At 28.6% G+C, this 20,280-nt stretch overlaps 2 protein-coding genes and 2 non-coding genes across 5 annotated transcripts; 2 read left to right on the forward strand and 2 right to left on the reverse strand.

The window, feature by feature from the left end:
• Nucleotides 1-536: 536 nt before the first annotated feature.
• Nucleotides 537-3,588, forward strand: LOC112744673 (6-phosphogluconate dehydrogenase, decarboxylating 2). Its single transcript, XM_025794372.3, has 2 exons — nucleotides 537-849; nucleotides 1,850-3,588. The coding sequence occupies exon 2, from the start codon at nucleotides 1,860-1,862 to the stop codon at nucleotides 3,318-3,320; it is 1,461 nt and encodes a 486-aa protein (XP_025650157.1). The 5' UTR covers nucleotides 537-849; nucleotides 1,850-1,859; the 3' UTR covers nucleotides 3,321-3,588.
• Nucleotides 3,589-6,601: 3,013 nt separating this feature from the next.
• On the reverse strand, nucleotides 6,602-7,390 carry LOC112744677 (uncharacterized). Its single transcript, XR_011871517.1, has 2 exons — nucleotides 7,294-7,390; nucleotides 6,602-7,203 (listed from the first exon to the last, which is right to left on the reverse strand). It is a non-coding gene; the product is annotated as an uncharacterized protein (transcript).
• Nucleotides 7,391-10,356: 2,966 nt separating this feature from the next.
• On the reverse strand, nucleotides 10,357-14,120 carry LOC112744678 (light-harvesting complex-like protein OHP1, chloroplastic). Of its 2 annotated transcripts, none has more exons than XM_025794378.2 (3): nucleotides 13,682-14,120; nucleotides 13,413-13,535; nucleotides 10,357-10,749 (listed from the first exon to the last, which is right to left on the reverse strand). In XM_025794378.2, exons 1-3 carry the CDS (start codon nucleotides 13,850-13,852, stop codon nucleotides 10,741-10,743), a joined length of 303 nt encoding a protein of 100 aa, XP_025650163.1. In that variant the 5' UTR covers nucleotides 13,853-14,120; the 3' UTR covers nucleotides 10,357-10,740. The 2 variants fall into 2 exon arrangements, with proteins under 2 accessions (XP_025650163.1, XP_025650162.1); XM_025794377.2 differs by lacking the exon at nucleotides 10,357-10,749 and adding an exon at nucleotides 12,281-12,481.
• A 315-nt stretch (nucleotides 14,121-14,435) lies between these two features.
• TRNAL-CAG (transfer RNA leucine (anticodon CAG)) lies at nucleotides 14,436-14,516 on the forward strand. Its single transcript has one exon. It is a non-coding gene; the product is annotated as a tRNA-Leu (tRNA).
• The last annotated feature ends 5,764 nt before the right edge of the window (nucleotides 14,517-20,280 follow it).

The raw sequence follows: 20,280 nt of genomic DNA on the forward strand, positions 1-20,280 counted from the left end.
ATTATTATATACACAAAATAAAATTTAAATTCTTGATATTTATTTAAATAAATTAGTATTTAAATTTTCGAGATTTACTTAAATAAACTAGTAATATAATTATTAATTTAACTCAAATTGCTTATAAAACAAAAATCTTGGTTTCAGGTGATATTTTCTCTAAAAATAAAAAAAAAGTAGAAAACACTATGATTATGATCTAGGAGGAGTAACAAATATTTTAAAATTTTAATTACACCTTTGAACTTTTTCACTTTTATGTGTATTTTTTATTATTTAATTTAAAAGAATAAAATATTTGTTCGTTTACCTAATTAAATGTAAAGAGTTTAAATTTTATTATTTTTTATATAGTAACTCATTAACGAATAGCATATCTTTTAAATAAAATTTTAATCTGTGATGAATTTATTTTTGACTTGTTCGATTAAAAGATATTTAAAAAAAAATTGTTAGACATTTTTCTCTCATATAGCACAAAGTTTATTTCTTAAAAAAAATAGAAGCAATAAAAAATAATAATTTAATCAAATTACAAAGAAAAAGCAATTAATCAACGGTGTTCATTCCCTCTGATCACATTTCACCTAATCCTCCCTTCGCATTTGTTAGAAAACAAATTTGACCCGCTTAAAAAGTTGGTTGGTGGTTGTTGGTCTCTTCTCTTAAGCCGTCATCGATTCTATTTCAACCTCCGAATTATTAAAATTAAATTAAAAAAATCATTTTTTTTTCATTGGTAACTTTTCCCTCTCTTATATTTATATATAGTTCACCTACCCTTCTCTTTTAATCTGTTCTTTTTCATACCCAGATCTCTCTTTCTCTGTAATTTGACTCCAGTTTCAGGTCTGCACTTTCAAGTTCCCTTTTTTATGTTCTTATTTCTTGTATTTGGGGATCCATTTTTCTGCTTTTGGTGCTTTATCATGGACTTAATTTGCTTGCCCAGAATTTCAATTTGCAATTTTTCTTACTTTTACCGAATTACCGAATTTATTGGTCTTGTTCTTGGTTTTGATCATAGTGTTGATGATAATTTAGGACTGTGTGCTGTGCTGTGCTGTATTTTCTTACTGATTGATAACACTACTTAGTTGTGGGATGAAGATTATTTTGTTGAACCTTGATCTTGCTGATACTGCTCTGCATGTAGTAGTAAATACAGTTGATAGTAGTTTCGGTTCACAATAACTGTCATTTTAACCTTCTTCGGTACATTCATAAATCTAATTAATGTTTTTAGATACAAATTCAATCCAGATATATTGATGTATGAATGTACAAAAGACAAAATTGACAATTAATTTGAGCTAGAGGGAGTATGGTTTTGGGGTTATGCTGTTTGTGTTGTAACATTTTTGGAAAAATAAGATAACTGGAATGTGAGATCCTGTAAAAGTTGCATGCCTGTGAATTTCGAGGCAGAAACTGCAAATCTAGGAAACTATAAATCTTGTTTGGTAGTTGGGATGCTAATTTTACATTTGATCGACATTCGACAGGGAATTCGACTGGGAAACCTAAGAACTCAATCTGTTGGGTAACATTACTCCAATGTTTAGATAGTGTGATGATCAAGTTTATTGGTCTTCCTTGTTTGATTAGTGATCACATTTCGACAGTATCATAGTCTTCATTCTTGGAACATGTTCAAGTTCATTATACTTCCTATTGAACTTGGTAGAAGTTTTACTTATTGATGGCATCTTGAGTCCAACATTCATAAAGCTGAAAGTTTTTTATATGCTTGCAGTATTCTGTGATTGTAGTTTACAGCTTTTTGTTTTCCTCCAGAACCTTCCTACTTTAATTCTCATATGCATTATCCTTATCAACCATTGAACAGGAAGTTCATTATGGCTCAACCGAAAACAAGAATAGGTCTTGCTGGACTGGCTGTCATGGGCCAGAATCTTGCTCTCAATATTGCCGAGAAAGGCTTTCCCATCTCTGTTTACAACCGAACCACATCGAAGGTAGATGAGACCGTTGAACGAGCAAAACATGAAGGAAATCTTCCGGTTTATGGATACCATGACCCTGAAGCTTTTGTTAACTCCATTCAAAAACCAAGGGTGATAATAATGCTTGTTAAGGCCGGCGCACCTGTTGACCAGACCATTAAGACTCTATCTACCTATTTGGAAAAGGGTGATTGTATTATTGATGGTGGTAATGAGTGGTACGAGAACACTGAAAGAAGAGAGAAAGCAGTGGCTGAATTAGGACTTCTTTATCTTGGGATGGGAGTTTCAGGTGGTGAGGAGGGTGCTCGCAATGGTCCATCTTTGATGCCTGGTGGTTCGTTTGAGGCTTTCAAATACATAGAAGACATTCTTCTCAAGGTGGCAGCTCAAGTCCCTGACAGTGGACCTTGTGTTACATATGTTGGCAAAGGTGGATCTGGAAATTTCGTGAAGATGATCCATAATGGAATTGAGTATGGTGACATGCAGCTGATTGCGGAGGCTTATGATGTACTGAAGTCAGTTGGAAAGTTGTCAAATGAGGAGCTACACAATGTCTTTGCAGAATGGAACAAGGGAGAACTTCTGAGTTTCCTTATCGAAATCACTGCTGATATATTTGGAATTAAGGATGATAAAGGAGATGGATATCTTGTTGACAAGGTTCTTGACAAAACCGGCATGAAGGGTACCGGTAAGTGGACTGTTCAGCAAGCTGCCGAGTTATCAGTAGCTGCTCCCACTATTGAATCTTCTTTGGATGCTAGGTTCCTTAGCGGGTTAAAGGAAGAGAGAGTTGAAGCTGCTAAGGTCTTCAAATCAGCTGGTTTTGGCGATATCTTGGCTGATCAATCCGTAGACAAGCAGCAGTTGATCGATGATGTTAGGAAAGCACTTTATGCGGCCAAAATCTGTAGCTATGCTCAGGGAATGAATTTGATTCGTGCAAAGAGTATCGAAAAAGGATGGGATTTGAAGTTGGGTGAACTGGCCCGGATTTGGAAAGGAGGTTGCATCATTAGAGCAATATTCCTTGACAGAATCAAGAAGGCTTACGACAGGAACCCCAATCTGGCAAACCTTCTTGTTGATCCTGAGTTTGCAAAGGAAATAATTGATCGCCAATCTGCCTGGAGGAGAGTTGTTTGCCTTGCCATCAATTCTGGTATCAGCACCCCAGGTATGTCTGCTAGTCTTGCTTACTTTGACACTTACAGAAGGGAAAGATTGCCGGCTAATTTGGTGCAAGCCCAACGTGACTACTTTGGTGCTCATACGTATGAAAGGATCGATATAGAGGGATCGTACCATACCGAATGGTTCAAGCTTGCCAAGCAATCAAAAATTTAGATTACTGTATTTGGACCAATCGGAATTTCTAATAAATGTACTGTTTTGTGCTCAAGACTTTGTGCTGAGCTGAGCATAAATATCTGCTACAATGTGGTGATTTTTTACCCCCGAATTATATATATCCATTTATGAATTGCTTGGATTTTGGTCTTCCAAAGATTCTTGCATCTTTGCTGATCATGCAGTTAGCTTGGTTCAAAATTTTCCATTTCATGGTGCCTTTGTAATTTTCACATTTCAATAAGATGTTCCCTGTTGGAAGTTACTTTTCATTTAACAATTTACTTATTTGGATTTAATCTATGATTTGCTTACAATGTAAAAGAGTTTAGTCAAAATATGTTGAAGATATTATAAAGCAGCGGATCAAAAACTTTTATTGTTTTCATTCTATCCCTGCCTATTTCTTAGTTCTTAGTCAAACATCTTTTGCATATCTGCACCCAACCCCAGATGAAAGTGAATGGTAAAAATTTGTCATTCATTAATTTACGAATCGACAGTGCAATTTTTACTGCCTTCCTTTCTCATTGATCGTCGTTTTGATATATTTTTTTTTTATGCTTTCATAACTCAATGTATGTAGATACATCGTTTTATGAAAGTTAAAAGATATCAAAACAACTATCAACAAGGAATGAAAGGATTACACCTTATTTTTCACTGGTAATGGGAGTTGCATCTTGCATACATTTTGGAAGTTGGAACTTCTCATTGGAGGATGACAAACATTTTTTGTTTTTTGTTGGTACCTTGCTAAGGTAAGAAAGTAGATGAACAACTTTTGTTTCCCAATTTCTCCACTTAACTCCTTTTGTTAGTTCTGGTTAGAACAAAAGTAACTTATGGAATCTGTTGCTCTTTAAAGAAAACAAAGTACATACTTTTCTTTTACTATATTTGTATCAAAATAACTGTTAATCCATTGAAAAATCAACATATCATGTCTAAATATATTGACTTCTTAATCTACTAATTCGTCCTAACTCCAAATTCCAAATTTACAGTTACTTTGGAACAGAGAGAGTATTAATTTATCTGTTCTTTTCTTAGTTTGAGCCTTGCTATTTGTGAATCTGTTGCATCATTTTCAGGCCCTACCAACCACTACAGGTTTTAAGTCACTCAGTCCCTGTATGAGTTAGCTTTTCTTTCAGGAAAAACAAAACTATGATTTGTTTTTTTCCTTTCATATGTAATAATATCTTCACACCTTCTTTATTTTCTTTCTTTACATCCTTGTCTGTTATCTTTTTGTTGGTATTGACCTACTTGATATTTGTTAAATTTTCTTTGAGATCTTTTATTGCCAATAATATGCTGTATGATTAAGATTGAGAAGCCCTGTAATGGTTTCTAGTGCCAAATTATTTGAGCTCAATAATTGAGAAAAGCCTATGATGGTTTGCTTTTTTTGGCTTAAAGGCATTGGCTCATATCATTTTGCTTCAACAAATAATTTCTTGTCATGACATTTTGTTAAGATCCCTATAAGATAATGAACTCGCGTTGATCGAGTGGTCAACTCACTCGTCCACTTGTAAAAGGTTCAAATTTCGCCTTGTGTATGTAGCAACATATTAGCCAACAACAGACCTTTAAATAAAACTCATATTTGCAGCAGATTAGACTGATTATTCATTAACTTGTCGGATTGGGAGATATTGTATAAAATTAAAAAATTTTTTACATAAGACTACCTATTTTCCATAACACCTAATGAAACTAAGCAGTTCAATCCTAATTCCAGCAAAACTTCCATTAAATTTTCTGTGATTAATCTAATAATAGTGACAGTAATCTAATAATTTACATGCTTTCAATCAAATGGTGACAGATGAATTTGTCATTTTTTTAAATAAAAAAGATCTTCAAAAACATCTCTGATATTAATTTCAGAAAGAAAGTTAATATCACATGGATCATTCAAGAACTTAAAAAATTGGATGCTTACTTTATATATAGATATATATATAGAAGTGAGGAGTGTGTGACCTTTTTGTATGATTCTTTTGAAAGTCTATGTGGTGGCATCATGTTTTTATGTCAATCATACAGCCTGAAACTTAGCAATGCCTTGCTGTTGCATCTTCTGTCCCATTCATTCATTCATTCATTTCATTCATTCATTCCTTTACATTACAAAGTTTTATTATCACTTTCTCTCTCACACAAACACATTCACAAATTAACATAAAGACCATAACCAACCAAACCACCCCAATGCCCTGTCACTGAAACAAATCATAATACCTTTTTATTGCATAACATAGTTGTCATTCCCATGAAACTTTTTTTTTTAATTATAAAAAAAACTTACCCTCTTTCCAGCAAAGCATATGCCCCATTTCATGCCATTTGCAATTTGGAAGCACAAATACCACATGACACACCCCAATTATTATTGCCTAAGTTATTCATAGAAAAATATACAATTTTTTCTTTTGAAGTTTTTTCTTCCCTTGTGTTCTTGTTATCCAGAATCTTTTGGCCACATCTCTAACTTCTTTTTTTAATTGTTTTTAAAAGAAAACAATTATTTTTATGTGTCATTTTTCTTGTTCCTTCTATCTCCCAACTCAATAAGACCTTTACGTATACTAATCAATAAATGTATTTTGAAGTCTTGTGTTGAAGATTCTAGCAGCAGTTAACTTTGTATAGATTTTTTTTTTTAAACTTCTAGCCCTATAGTTTTAAAAATTTTACATTCGTTTGATTCATGTAACCAACCCTACACAATCGAATAAGAATTAACTGTCATTTTCGTGTCACTTTCTTGATGGATGACATGACATACTCTTCACAGTTGGCATGAACATTTCCATTATTTTCAAACTAATAAGATTCAATAAAAATCTGAAGATGGTGTTACTAAAAAGATTAAACAAAATCTTTCAGGGTTATTCTTATCATACAATATCTCCAATTTGATTATTAACTCTACAAAAAATTCCTGAAATTAACTATTCAACTCAACTCAACTTAAGTTACATTGATTATTAGACTTTATTTATATCTTAAGTAATCACTAACTAATCTTAATAACCAACTAATTCGCCTAGTTATCCTAATCCATAGCATCTATCATTCTTGGAACTCTGATATTTCAAGTTGAAACCATCAATTCTATTGCTGGAAAAGTGTTATCATGTTCTTGAACAACATTAGAAAATGTCCTATTTTCACTACAAATAATAATACTGAAAATCTAAAACTTTATGATAACAAAACTTAAAAATGTTAGAAGATAATATTTTTTGAGGTAGATGTGTGAGTAAGTAACAAATCAACAAATTCAATTTTTCTTTTCTTCTTCTTTTCCATACAAACAAATTCAAATTTTGAGGATGCATGGTTCAATAAAATCCCAGCATCATATACAAAGAAAAAAAAAAGATAATAATAATAATAAAAAAAAAGAATAGAATAGAATAGAATAAGAATACTCATTTTTTACTTCTGTTGTTGTCAACACGTTTCTTCTCTTGTTTGCTTGAATTCTTCTTCTTGCTTCCATGGTGATGATGATGATGATCTTGATGTTTATCTTTCTTGGAAAATGTGTTGTTGTTGTTGTTGTTGTAATGAATTGGACCAGAGGAAGCATCTGAAGCCATTGAATCATCACTCTCTTCTTCATCAACTTTCTTTCCTTTTCTCCTATTATTATTATTATTTTTATTATTACTATTACTAACATAATCATGATTATGATGATGATCATAAACATTCTCAACATTGCTGCACCCAACATCATAATCCTCATCTTCTTGCATTGGAGATTCAATATACATAGTCCAACCAGATTCACTACTGCTACATCCTTCAGCTCCACCACCCCATATTTGTTTATATGAATCCATAATAATAATTATATCTAAATAGAAAAAAAAAATATGAATATGAGAAGATAGATAGATAGAACTATAGCATAATAAGAATAATGAAGATAGAACTATAAACTTACATTAATAGATAGAGCTTCAAAAGTTAAAGGGTCCAAAAGGGTGGTAATGAAAAAAAAAAAATGTGGTAGATGCATAGCACTTTGCTCCAAAAGGCTTAAATTCAAGGGAGGAACCAGGAAGGTTCCTTATAAAAAGAAAATTATAAAAAATGAAAAAAAAAAAAAATTGGGAGCATGAAATAAACAAAAGGAATGTTGGGGCTTGCAGTCTTTGGTCATAAAACGTATCTATAAATAATAATTGTTTTTAACCTCTGTCGTTGTCATGTTAATTAGAAAAATAAAATATATTTATATCAAAATTAAACTCTCTAATTTAATTTATGAGAAAAGAATAAATATGTCCCTGATTTTTTGTGCCGCAGACATTTTTGTTCTTGACCATTGAAAAATACTTTTAAATTAGACATTTGGACGGATCAGTCTCTGACGGAGGCATTTGGACGGATGGACTGATCCGTCCAAGTTTTGTGAAGATTAGAAACTTAAAAGTATTTTTCAATGGTCAAGGACGAAAATATCCGCGGGACAAAAGGTCAGGATCTATTTGTCCTATTCTCTTAATTTAATTTTGCATATAATACAGTTGGACATTGCACAAGGTTGACAACTAGAAAAAGAATGTAAAATCATGGTCCTTGAATATGCTATTAATTATAGCAGTGCCACTTTTTTTTATTTTTTTTTATTTTTAACTTTGTGTTATGCATGTGTCTATGATTGCATCAAAAAAAATTCTTTGTCTTGTCTATAGTAAACAGGCTAATCTATTTCTTTTTCAAGTACATGTGTTTGTTAATATTAATGTATGTTCTATTCTCTGTATCTTAAATATAAAAATAAATAAATAAATAAAGGAGTATCTTCTTGGATGAGAAGGTTCAAGAATCAAAATTAAACTCATCAACCTAATGAATTAATTTCATTTTCTTGATCATCACAAAAACAAGAATGCACTTATTCAATTATTCACTAATTTAAACAACACAAATATTTTTTTATAATTTAGTTAAAAATTAAATAATTCTTTTTTGTTTTTAATTTAATATAATATAGATTGGTTGGTCTACAAACTTTGTGTGTATACATATGTTAATGATAATGATAATTAATATGAATATTATTATATGATGGCAGGTCATTGTTGGTAAAGGGTTGTTGGCTAAACTTTGTTTAGGTGGGATGTGATCATGCTAACCACAAAGTTAGACCACCCTTGAAAAGCCTACTAAGTTTGGCATTTAATCCTATGAGACAGGGAACTAAATTCATCAAAATAAAGCATCTTTTTTTGTCAAATATTTATTATAATCACATGTATGTTAACTTGAGTTGCTAATCTACCATTAATGTATTATATTAATTAGTTCGTATTATTTCTCTGAGTTTTACAAAACCTCTTTGTTTTTAATATCAATTACCGGTTAGTGAATTATTCTGGTGCCTTTTCCTGTAAAAGGATAAATACATTTATTTTATTCAACAACTATATAATTTAATCATAAGTCCTAGCTTGAACATAATTAGGGTAAACTACCAAAATACACCAGAATTATTTTATTATTGATAGAAAATTTTTTAAATTTTATTATTAACAAAAATATTCTCAAATAATTAATAAAAATATGTCAAAAATACACCCTTTGTGAACTAAGATGTTTTATATTAACAGAAAAAAAACATTTTTATCACATTTTTTAATAGTTTAAAAATATTTGTTTTAACAATAAAATTTAGAAGCATTTTTGTCAGCATAAAAATAATTTGGGTATATTTTTTGTGGTTTAGTTTTGATCATAATTCATATGGTTAAGTACGATTTTGGTCTCTAAAATATAGATTGAAAATTTTTTTTGTTCCCAACTTTTTTTTTTGTATATAAAATCGTCCTTAAGATTTAACTTGGTTTTAAAATCGTCTTTACCCTAAGGACCAAAATCATACGGAGGTGGCAGTAGAAGCGGAAGTAAAGGTGGATCGTAAATAGCTTCTTCTTCTTCCCTTTCTCCTTCTTTTTCTTTTCTTCCCCTTCACAGGAGCAGAAACACTCTCTTTCTCTTTTTTTTATTTTATAATTTTTTTGTTATGGGTAATTTGGTTTAAAATTTTAATATTTACGTAAAAAGTATGATTTTAAAACTTGGTTTTAAACCTTAGGGACGATTTTGTATGCAAAAAAAGTTAGGGACCAAAATTTTTTTTTACCTATACCTTAGAGACCAAAATCGTACTTAACCCTAATTCATAAGTGAGACATAGGTTATTTTTTGGATAAATGGCCTAATTTGTCTCTGAAAGATCATTCGTTCTTCAAATTAATCTCTAGAAGATTTTTTTTAATCAAATTCGTCCTCAAAGGTTTAAAATTAATCGCGTTAGTCCTTCTATCATTTTCTTTATTAACGGTACCAAAATTTATTAATGTGACACGTTAAGTGATACTATAAAACACGAATAGAAATTTTAATTGACTATTAGCATGATAAGTTTATAAAATTAATTAGATCAAATCAAAACCTAATTGGGGAAAAAACTTGAGGCATTGGAATCCCTCAATTTGGAGTTAATTTGATCTAATTTGAAATTAGATCAAATCAAAACCTAATTGGGAGGAGAACTTGAGGTATTGGAATCCTTCAATTTGGGGTTGATTTGATCTAATTTCAAATTAGATCAAATCAAAACCTAATTGGAGAGAGAACTTGAGGTATTGGATTCCCTCAATTTGTGGTTGATTTGATCTAATTTCATAAACTTATCATGTTAGCCACTAATTAAGAGTACTAGGTGTGTATTGCGATGTCACTTAACGTGTTATATCAACAAATTTTGACACTATTAGTAACGGAAGTGACAAAATGACTAAAATAACTAATTTAAAATATTTAAAGGGTGAATTTGATATCTTTCCAAGACTAATTTAAAAAATAAATAATCTTTCGAAAATTAATTTGATCATTTACTTATTATTTTTTAGTTAAAAATAATCAATGAGCAAAATAAGCTTGGTTTCAAATTTTTAACATCACTTAATTAAACTTGCTACTAATAGAATTACAGACATACAAAAGGAAACCTTTTTAATTTATTTTATTGGACAAGTAACGGTAATAAGAAGAGCAGTGCATTAAATTTAATTTATGTTACAAGTAATAATATAGGAAGTGGAGTAGAGAGAGGGTGAATGTATGTAGGTTAATAAAGTATAGGCGAAGCAATTGAAGATTTGATCTTTGCATTAAGTAGTCCTCAACTAGATTTGACTCAATAATTTTCCTTTTCCTTAACTTTTGAGCAAGCACAATGTAAGAGTAATCAATCATTATTCTTCTTGAATTGAACCATCTTTTGGCTTTATAAGGTACCTAGCTCCATATCCTTTGAATGTAATAATAATAATCACAATTCTTGCTTAGACAATTAAGCTGCCTCACCCCATAAACCATGTTAGTTGTCCTATTTATTTTGCCAAAATTTCAAAAATAAATAAATCAATAATAAAAAAAAATACAATGGTATATAATATAAGAGTTCGTTTATTTAATTAAACTAAAACAAGCTAATGGCGTCCAATTAGAAAATAAATCTTTTTCAGTCAATATCAGGAAATTTTTTTTAATCTTAAATTTTAAATCCTAAATTCTAAATCATAAATTTTCCAAAAAATAAGAGCTAAAAAATAATTTTAGAATAAAAAATTAGTTATCACTAACTAATTCAAAGTTAATTTTCTATACTTATTTTTTTAGATTATATAAAAATAAAACGACGTTTGAGTAGTTATTTTCTTCAAAGTTTGAATGACAATTCTCTCTTAAAAAGAGTATAATAAGTTTAACAACTCATCTAATAGTCAACTATAATAATGCTTCCAAAATCATGAAATGTTTATTTCAGAAGTACTTTAATTTGAGTAGTTGATGAAAGCTGTAAAGAACAACTATAAATAACGACTTTGCAATGGAATCAATCAACTAATAGCATTATAACAAATTAACAATACAAACAAAACCATGACAAAAAAGGAAGAAGATAGAAGTGGTTTTTTAAAGTATAAACGACAATAAAATTGGTCAAGGCCATTTATCCTAAACAATAATTCTTCAAATTTCAAAAGGCAACATCAATTTATAGCTTCTCTTTTTTGCTTTGAATTATTCGAATTGAACAACAACAAAATATTTTCATGCAAGCAACAATAATAATGAAATTAGACGATATGATGTTGATATGAATTTTTTTACCTTTAACTCGTTCTCTACATTAATTAATGTCAACCCTTGAGTCTTTAAACAAAATTAACTGACCATAGCAGAAGCAAATTAGTAGTAACAAAAGCTAAATTACTATTAAAATCTTTATATGTTTTTGTTTTTGTTTTTTTTTTTTTTTAATCAGTGGATTGGACAACCCCAATTCTAGGTACCCTAATGGATTAGACAAACTCCAATCCTAGATACACAACATATCCACATACTCTTCACATTTTTTACCACATTTTTTTTCTTTTTTTTTGGTCAGATGGATTAGTACCACATTTTTTTTCAATTACAATTTCTAGGGTTGTGGATTTTGAAGCCCAATATTATCCCAAACTATTTAAGAATGAACCCAAATACGATTAAATTCAGGATATGAAAAAATCCAGGCATTTGAGTTGGGCTTTTGGCCCGTTCCAATACCAAAAAAATAGAGTAATTTTTTGTAACAAAGCTATGATAACCCTATGACACAACATGGGCTTGAATCCCATTCTTACGCCAACGAGTCTTAACTCACATGGCATTTCGTCTCCTCCCCATCTCAAAGGTCTCGGGCTCAACTTCTACCAATAGCAATTCAAGAAGAAAAAATGGTAAGTATGTGAAGAACGTGTGGGTGTGTGTTGTACCTAGGATCGGAGGTTGTCCGATCTACCTGAAATACCTAGAATTGAGGTTGTCCAATTCACTGACAAAAAAAAAAATCTCATTCTTGACATTCTTACTTTTGAATTCATATTTTATCCCATAATTTTGAAACGTGTAGTACCAAATAACAAATCACTATGAAAATTGATTGTAGAGAACACGAAAATAAAGTGAAAAAATTGACTTTGACAAAAGTTTTTCATAAATGTTCAGAGAGGAATATCAAGGCCTTTGCCAACATCAACTCCAATGACTTGAAGTATTCCCTTGTTTATTATCTGCAACATATATATACCAACATTTCATAATAATCCAACTTAGCAAAAATGCTTTAGTTATGCAATCAATAGTGTAGTTAGAATGAAAAATGTTAAAGGTGAGAGAAAAAATCTAAAAATATATTATAATTTTGGATAAAAAATTGTTTTAGTTTCTAATATTTGAACTAAATCCTAATTTTATTTATAATGTTTGAAACATCCTATTATTATTCCAAACGTTTTATTTCGACCTAATTTAGTTTTTTGGTCAAACTTAAAATTTTTTCTTTTGAAAATATCGCTTCTTCCATTATGATTTTTTACTAGATAGCGACAAAATTATAATTGTAGTGATCATAATGACTATTGTAGTAATTTGAGAGTAAAAGAGACAAAATAATAACAGAAACAGGATAACAATAGAGAAAAAAAAGTATTTTTGGAAGAGAATTTTTTTAATTTTGATTATAGTCCTAAAACAGGACAAAATAAAATGTGAAATAAAAATAAGACGTTGTAAATGTTAAAAACAAAAACATGACTTATACATTGCAAATGTTAGGAAAGGAATTAGAATTTAGTTTAGATTAGAGATTAAGAGTACTTTAGTCTATAATTTATATTATCGTCCTATTATGATAATGTAACTTTTTTTTTTCTCTAAAAATCAAAATACAATATAAAAAAAAAGTCTTCTACAGAGTGACGTTATAAAAAATAGAAATAATATTATAATTTGTAAATTAAAAATAGTATTTGTATCCTAAAATCAGTCACTAAAATCAGTTATTAATATATTTTTATGTATAAATATATTGTAGTTTAATTTATATTGGAGTAGATTAAGCATAACCATTTTCAAATAATAACAATAATAAAGCGTCATCCTGTTACTATTTGAGTGACAGCAATATCTATAATGGCAAATGAAGATGTGAAAAACACTCACAAATTCTAGAATGAAAACTCCAATGATTCCAATCATGCAAGCTCTAGAGTTCCATATCTCTGCTGTCCTTGTGAACCCAAGAAATGGAGCCTGAAACTGTGGCTGTACTTTTGGAAATTCCACCTGAACAAATAAAAAATAAAATAAACACACATAATACACAGAACTGCTTCATTGAATATAGATAACTTTTTATTCAATTTTTAAAGAGTATTCTTATCACCTAATTAACAAAAACATAAAAAAAAAAAAAAAAGAGAAGCGCTTACACCAGCAGGGGGCTTGGCTGCTGTGACAGTGAAGGAAACTCTCTTCTTTTGTAACCTCTTATTATAACCATTTGGAAGGAACAACAGTTGCTTGTTTGGTGATTTAATTGAAAGGGTTGTTCCCGCGATCAGTGATGACGGCAATATGGTTGATGAAGAAGCCATGACCATGATTATGGTTGAAATCCACCACTATTTCCTTCACCCTTGGGCTTATCTACTCTTTCTCTCTGCTTTTCAACTTCCATTTATTTTTGTGTGGTTCAGATTAGAACACGCTGGGGGTCTCGGAGTGGGTCGTATTAATAAAAATAATAATAATAATCCTTTTTTTTGTTAATTAATAATAATCTATTTAATATACAATACTATGGAAGCGGTTCCTATATGCCACTCTTTTTTTTTTGTTTTTTTGGTCAGGCTATATGCCACTCTATCTGAGAGGAATTTGGTCACATTTGCACCATTTTAAGAATGAGCCCAAATACGATTAAATTCAGCATATGAAAAAATCCAGGCATTTGAGTTGGGCTTTTGGCCCGTTCCAATACCAAATAGAATAAAGAATAATTTTGTAACGGATCAAAAAGAGGAATAATTTTGTAACAGAGCTATGATGACCCTATGACACAACACAGGAATATTTTTTGTATAACTACGTGTCATAGCTTTCACTGAATTTTGAAGGCAAAAAATTATGCATTTTAATAATAATATTATAAATAAAATAAAGTGAAAACGCACTATCAATAAGGTCAAGATGGCCGAGTTGGTCTAAGGCGCCAGTTTCAGGTACTGGTCCGAAAGGGCATGGGTTCGAATCCCATTCTTGACATTCAAATTTTTCAATTCATATTTTGCTTTTGTATCTAACTATCTATGAATCTATCCATAAGACCATAACTACGGCAATTTGCACCTCCATATGATGTATCTACCCATAACTATGGCAATGTGCTTCTATGATATTATCATTTATCAGTTTAGTTCTTATGTTTTTATTTTAAAATACGTTTAACTAAAAGATTTCAATTCTAAGGTGCTTAATTAAATCTAATTCAAAGATATAAATTCTGGGATCCGGTTCTCTAATCTACTAATTAGCTAGCTTACTTTAAATTCCTCCTTTTTCTTGATTTCCCATTTTAAATTATATGTTAGAACTGACTAAAATAGTTTGCTAAAGTTTTCTCCTTCTATCAGAAAAGTAATTACTTCACAAACTTTCCCCATCATGTATGTAAGAACTGAAAGATTAATAACAACATTAAATTACTAATCAATTATTATAATTAATTGGATAAAATTCAATTAGAAATTATACAACTGTTTTATTATACTTAGAATATTCTTTAGCATATATTGATTATTGATATTGATTGTTACCGTAGCTAGCTAGTAGCTACAGGCACCTTGAAAAACTAGCACCTAATAAAATTTTCAATCACTTAAAAGTTAAAACAATAATGTATATAGCTTTTTAATTGTTTGCCTTATATTATTAATTTATTATTAAGCGAAATCCTATTTTAGTCATAGAAAGATATAAGCTTAGAATATTAATCATTTCAGAACTATTTTGTTAATAAATCCTTCTTAAATTCAAAAAAAGTCTACTCAAAAGAAGTTAAACGGTTAACAGGGATAAATTTTGTGACTATATATTAATTAATTAAATGTAAAAATAAAAAATATGAATATATTTTAGTGGGGCAAAAATCCAATTAAAACGAATAAGTCTTTATAAATTTCATTAGCATTTAAACATTTTAAATTAAGTATTTAGAATAATTTAATAATCCAAAGCAACTTGTGTATTTGACTATTTATATTCATTTAAATTCCTCTAAAATGAAAAATATTAGTAAAATGAGAAAAAAACGGTGTAATTACCTTAATTTTTAAATTAAAATTGTGGACTTTACATACAATAGAAGTTATAAATTTAATAATAATTAACCTAATTTCATTCCTTTACAAATCATATTGACATGTCTATTGATTCATTAATATGTAAAAGTAATAAAAAGAAGTTTGTTGAGATAACAAGCAACTTATAATTTAACTAAGAAGTTTTGAATTCAAATTTTAGAAATAATAAAAACAATTATTTTTTATGAATTATATATAATGAAAGATATATTAAGAAAAATATATAATATAAAAATACAGATATAAATGAATTAAGTTCTAAAAAATTGTTCACATACATAAAATAACTTTTAAAATTTTAATTATATTAATTATATTTTTAAAATTGACAAAAATATATTATATTAATTCTTTGGTACTTTTTATTAACTGATCATCATACTATTAGAAATTAACATGATATATTTTTTTCAATCTAAAATACAATATTAATATAATAATTAAAATCTTAAAAATTATTTTAATACATACAATTAATTTTAGAGATTAGTTTAAAACTAACCTCACATATAAATATTGGAAAATACTAGGGAGACAATAATTTTGTTGAACAATCAAATAAAAATATACTACACCTCCAAATTAATCCTCTAAATTTTAATATTAAAATAATCATCCGTACACTAATAAAATAAACATCCAATATATCTATTGTTTACATTGTTTAATATTTTCATCGTTTACCTATACTTTTCTATAAATATTAGGCTTCAAGTGTAGTGGACCATCCATTGACCTAATATATAGTGGCTCCTTTTAATGCTACTCCAACCCGCCGCATCACATTTCACAAATTAACAACCAGAAATCAGGTAATTAACCTAAAAAAGAAAAAAAAATTAAGCACTTTATTTTTTTTTGGTACTAAAAAGCACTTTTTTAAATGAGGGGGAAGAAAAACAACTACGTTTCGCCGCTGCCCTACTTGAAGATTAATGTCAAAAACTTGATGGCACTTAGAAAGTAAAAAAGCATTGCCTAAAAACATAAAAGGAGAGAGGGTTCCCACCTTCACATGCCTAGATGCCCTTCTATCCAATTCCACTTTCTTTAGTGCCTACTCACTTTCATTTAACTTTTGGCTTAAATGGTAGCCGGTGATTATTATTATTTATTATTATTATTTTTTGCTTCATCCAACCACCTAATATTTATTCTCTCTTTTTTATCTCTTGATTTTATATTTAGCATGTTCATCTTTCCATGAAGGAGCATTATAATATTATTTGTATTTTTGTTGGTTAATATAATAGTTAGAATCTCGACTTAACTCTTACACTATTTTAAATTATAATTTTAAATGAATTAATTAATTTTACAAAATTTATACTAGATCTAACAATTTTAAAATTTAAATTTTATTAAAATTTTACGTTTTACAGACTTAATTTATTTTTTTTATTTACTAGAGGCGTACATTAAATACATATATTAAAAATTAGTAATTAAATTAGTCATTATAATTAATTTATTTTTAAATATATTCATATATAAATATATTATTAATTTGATAATTATTTTTTAATGTACATAATATAATTAGTGTATAATATTTTTTTAATTATCATTGGTGAAGATGTGCTAAGTTGAAAAACTAATAGGATAATCAAAAGTATAATAATAATAATAGATTATTAAATTGCAATTTTAAATTAAATTTTTCTAAGATTATTATTAGTATAGTTTTTCTAGCTTTCATGGATTCGTCTTTTGTCATGACATTCTCTCGAACTAAAAGAACAACAAATGGTATCATATGCTAAATCGAAACACAAAAAAGTAGAAGGTGGAAATGAAATCAAGTTTAGGAAATAGATAAAATTACCCTTCTTCTTCTTTCTCTCTTTCTTTTTCTTTCTTTTTTTTTTTTCTTGAGTGACATGCCAATTTATACCCTTTTTTAATAATGCACGGACTATGTTAAACAGAATGAAATTCCATGCCATGACTCAAAGATAGCAAATCCAAAGAAAAAAAAAAGAATATAAAAAAAAAAAACAGTGCTTTGGTAGTTAGGTACTAATAGGTAGTGTTGCTTTGTTCTTTTGCTTAATTTAATTTCTTGTTTAATTTCCCATATTATCATCCATTCAATTCTATATTTCATAATCAAGGTTACTTAGATGAATAATAATAAGCATAATTAGCATAGCAACATCTGTAATTAATTAATGCATCAATTAATTAATTAGTTGAAGAACGAACAAGCCGTGATCAATTGGATAATGCTAGGTAGACAAAAAAAAACAGCAAAAACTTGCCTTATTTAGCATTAATTAATTATCGCAACAATTAATGAATGTTAAATAAGACAAGTTATGTTATGACTATTTTTAGCTGATTTTCTTTAGTTACCAAACATTTCCGTGATCAATTATAAGAACCAACTCATCACAAATGATAATAATAATAATCATTCCGGTATTCATATTCAGTGCTCAACAAAATCACTGAAATATGAAAAAAGGAATTCATCAACTACTAATAACTCTCTATCTACATATACCAAAATTTTTCTTACTATAGCTTCTACCTATATCAAAAGAACATTATTAATCTATTGATTTTTTGTCTTTTGACACGGTTTTAAATTGCAATTACAGTCGCAATCGTCACCACGATGTAGACATAATAATGTGTCCTACATCATACTGACAATAATATTGCGACTGCAATTGCAGTTGGTTGTTCATGACTAGTTTGATGGACTTGATGAAGAAGGGGTAATTGTGGTAATTGAAGTTGGTTGAGATTCACATGTGCATAATGGTAAAGAAAAAGAATAAGAAATAGAAGAAGAGATGATTGGTTTGGCAAGGTAGGTTGGTTTGTTTTGGCCAGCCATGATGACAAGTAACTCAGGCTCAGACATGTTCTTTGACATCATTGTTGATTGTTGTTTCATGTTGTTGTTTTCTTCTTCTTCTTCTTCAGATGATGATTGAGAATTTGATGAATGCTTTCTATAAGAACAAACAAGGATGACCAATGCTATAGAAATAAGAAGTAGCATTAGAGCTAAGCCTCCAAAGAGATATGGAATTGGAGATTTCCACACTTTGATTCCATTGGTTAGTGGTGATGATGTTGATGATGATGATGATTCACTCCTTAATGGCCTCATATCTTTCTTTCTCTCTTAATCTCTCTCTTAATTTCTTTCTTAATCTCTCTTTCTATGTGGCTTTGAAATGGGGTGAGGTGGTGGTTGGGGGAATTTATAGTGCAATTTATACACCTTGATTTACAAAAGTACCCTTTTGGCTTTCAAGCAAGATTATATTATACTTTTTTGTGCTTGCCTAGATGCTTCATGCAAATGATGTCAATTGCAACACATTGTACTTGTTTCTTTCTTTAAAATAATTTTTGAAAGATTTAATTTTTGAAAACTCATATGTCTCAAATAATTATTGGTTTAATTATAAGGAAGGCACTTAGATAAAGACGCTTAAAACATTTTTTTTAAAGATATTTTTAAATAATTAAAATTCAATATATATAATTAATTAAATTATGTTATTTTTATCAAAATTAGATCAGATAAATTGATTTGGCCAAAAAATCGATAAATTATACCTTGAATCGGTCTAAATTAATATTTTTTTATAAAAAATAATTATAATATTTTTACTATAAAAAATGACTAAAATATTCTTTTATATATATATATATATATATATATTTTAAGAATCTTAAATTCTAACCCTTTTTTTTTGTGTCGTTATAGGGTTAAAATTTAAGATTTTTGAAATTTAAAAAAATATATAATAAAAATATTTTAATTATTTTTTATATTAATATTATTGTAGTCATTTTTTATAAAAAATATTAATTTAAATCGGTTCAAGGTTTGATTTACTTATTTTTTTAACAAATCAATTTGTCTGATCTAATTTTGACAAAAATAATATAGTTTAATTAATTATATGTATTAAATTTTAGTTAATAACAAACATTTTAAAAAAAAAGACATTTTAAACATGTTTATTGAAATTTCTCTCTCATTATAAAACACAATTTAAGTAAGATTAGTCATTTAGATAATGACACATGATTACTTAAATTATTTTATGACATGTCATCATCTAATTTGCAAAATAATTAATTTAATATAATTTAATTTAAGACTTTAATTTGATCTTTCGAATACACTGAATTGATTCGCACATAATTTCTTTCTTGATTAAGAAATATTTTAATTAACCATTGACCTTTGTTTTTAATAGAAAACACTTATTTACGATAAGCATCAATCATTCAACCAAAATTAAAGTATATTTTGAGTCTATTTTTTTACTATTTGTGTCAAAGATATTTTGTGCACGTTGTAATGTTTTGAAATAATAATAATAATGGAAAAAAAGTGCCTAACATTAGATATGCACTATGAAATAGTACTTACTATTCTCTTATTTCTTTTTCATCATATCCCATTACTACATTAATTAAAAAACATAATATATATTTAAACACTATTTGGAAACAGTTATTTTATCTAACCAAAATATGACACGAGGCATAAAAATCTTATTATTTGTTAAAGAGGCCTCTAGATTGGTCAGGAATCAATATCAGGATTGAGAAGTGTAGAAAGCTACGATCCACCGGCACCCACACGGACACGGGACACGATACGACACGGAACACGATACGACACGGAACAC

The sequence above is a fragment of the Arachis hypogaea genome, chromosome 14 (assembly GCF_003086295.3).
Source record: "Arachis hypogaea cultivar Tifrunner chromosome 14, arahy.Tifrunner.gnm2.J5K5, whole genome shotgun sequence".
NCBI lineage: Eukaryota > Viridiplantae > Streptophyta > Magnoliopsida > Fabales > Fabaceae > Arachis > Arachis hypogaea.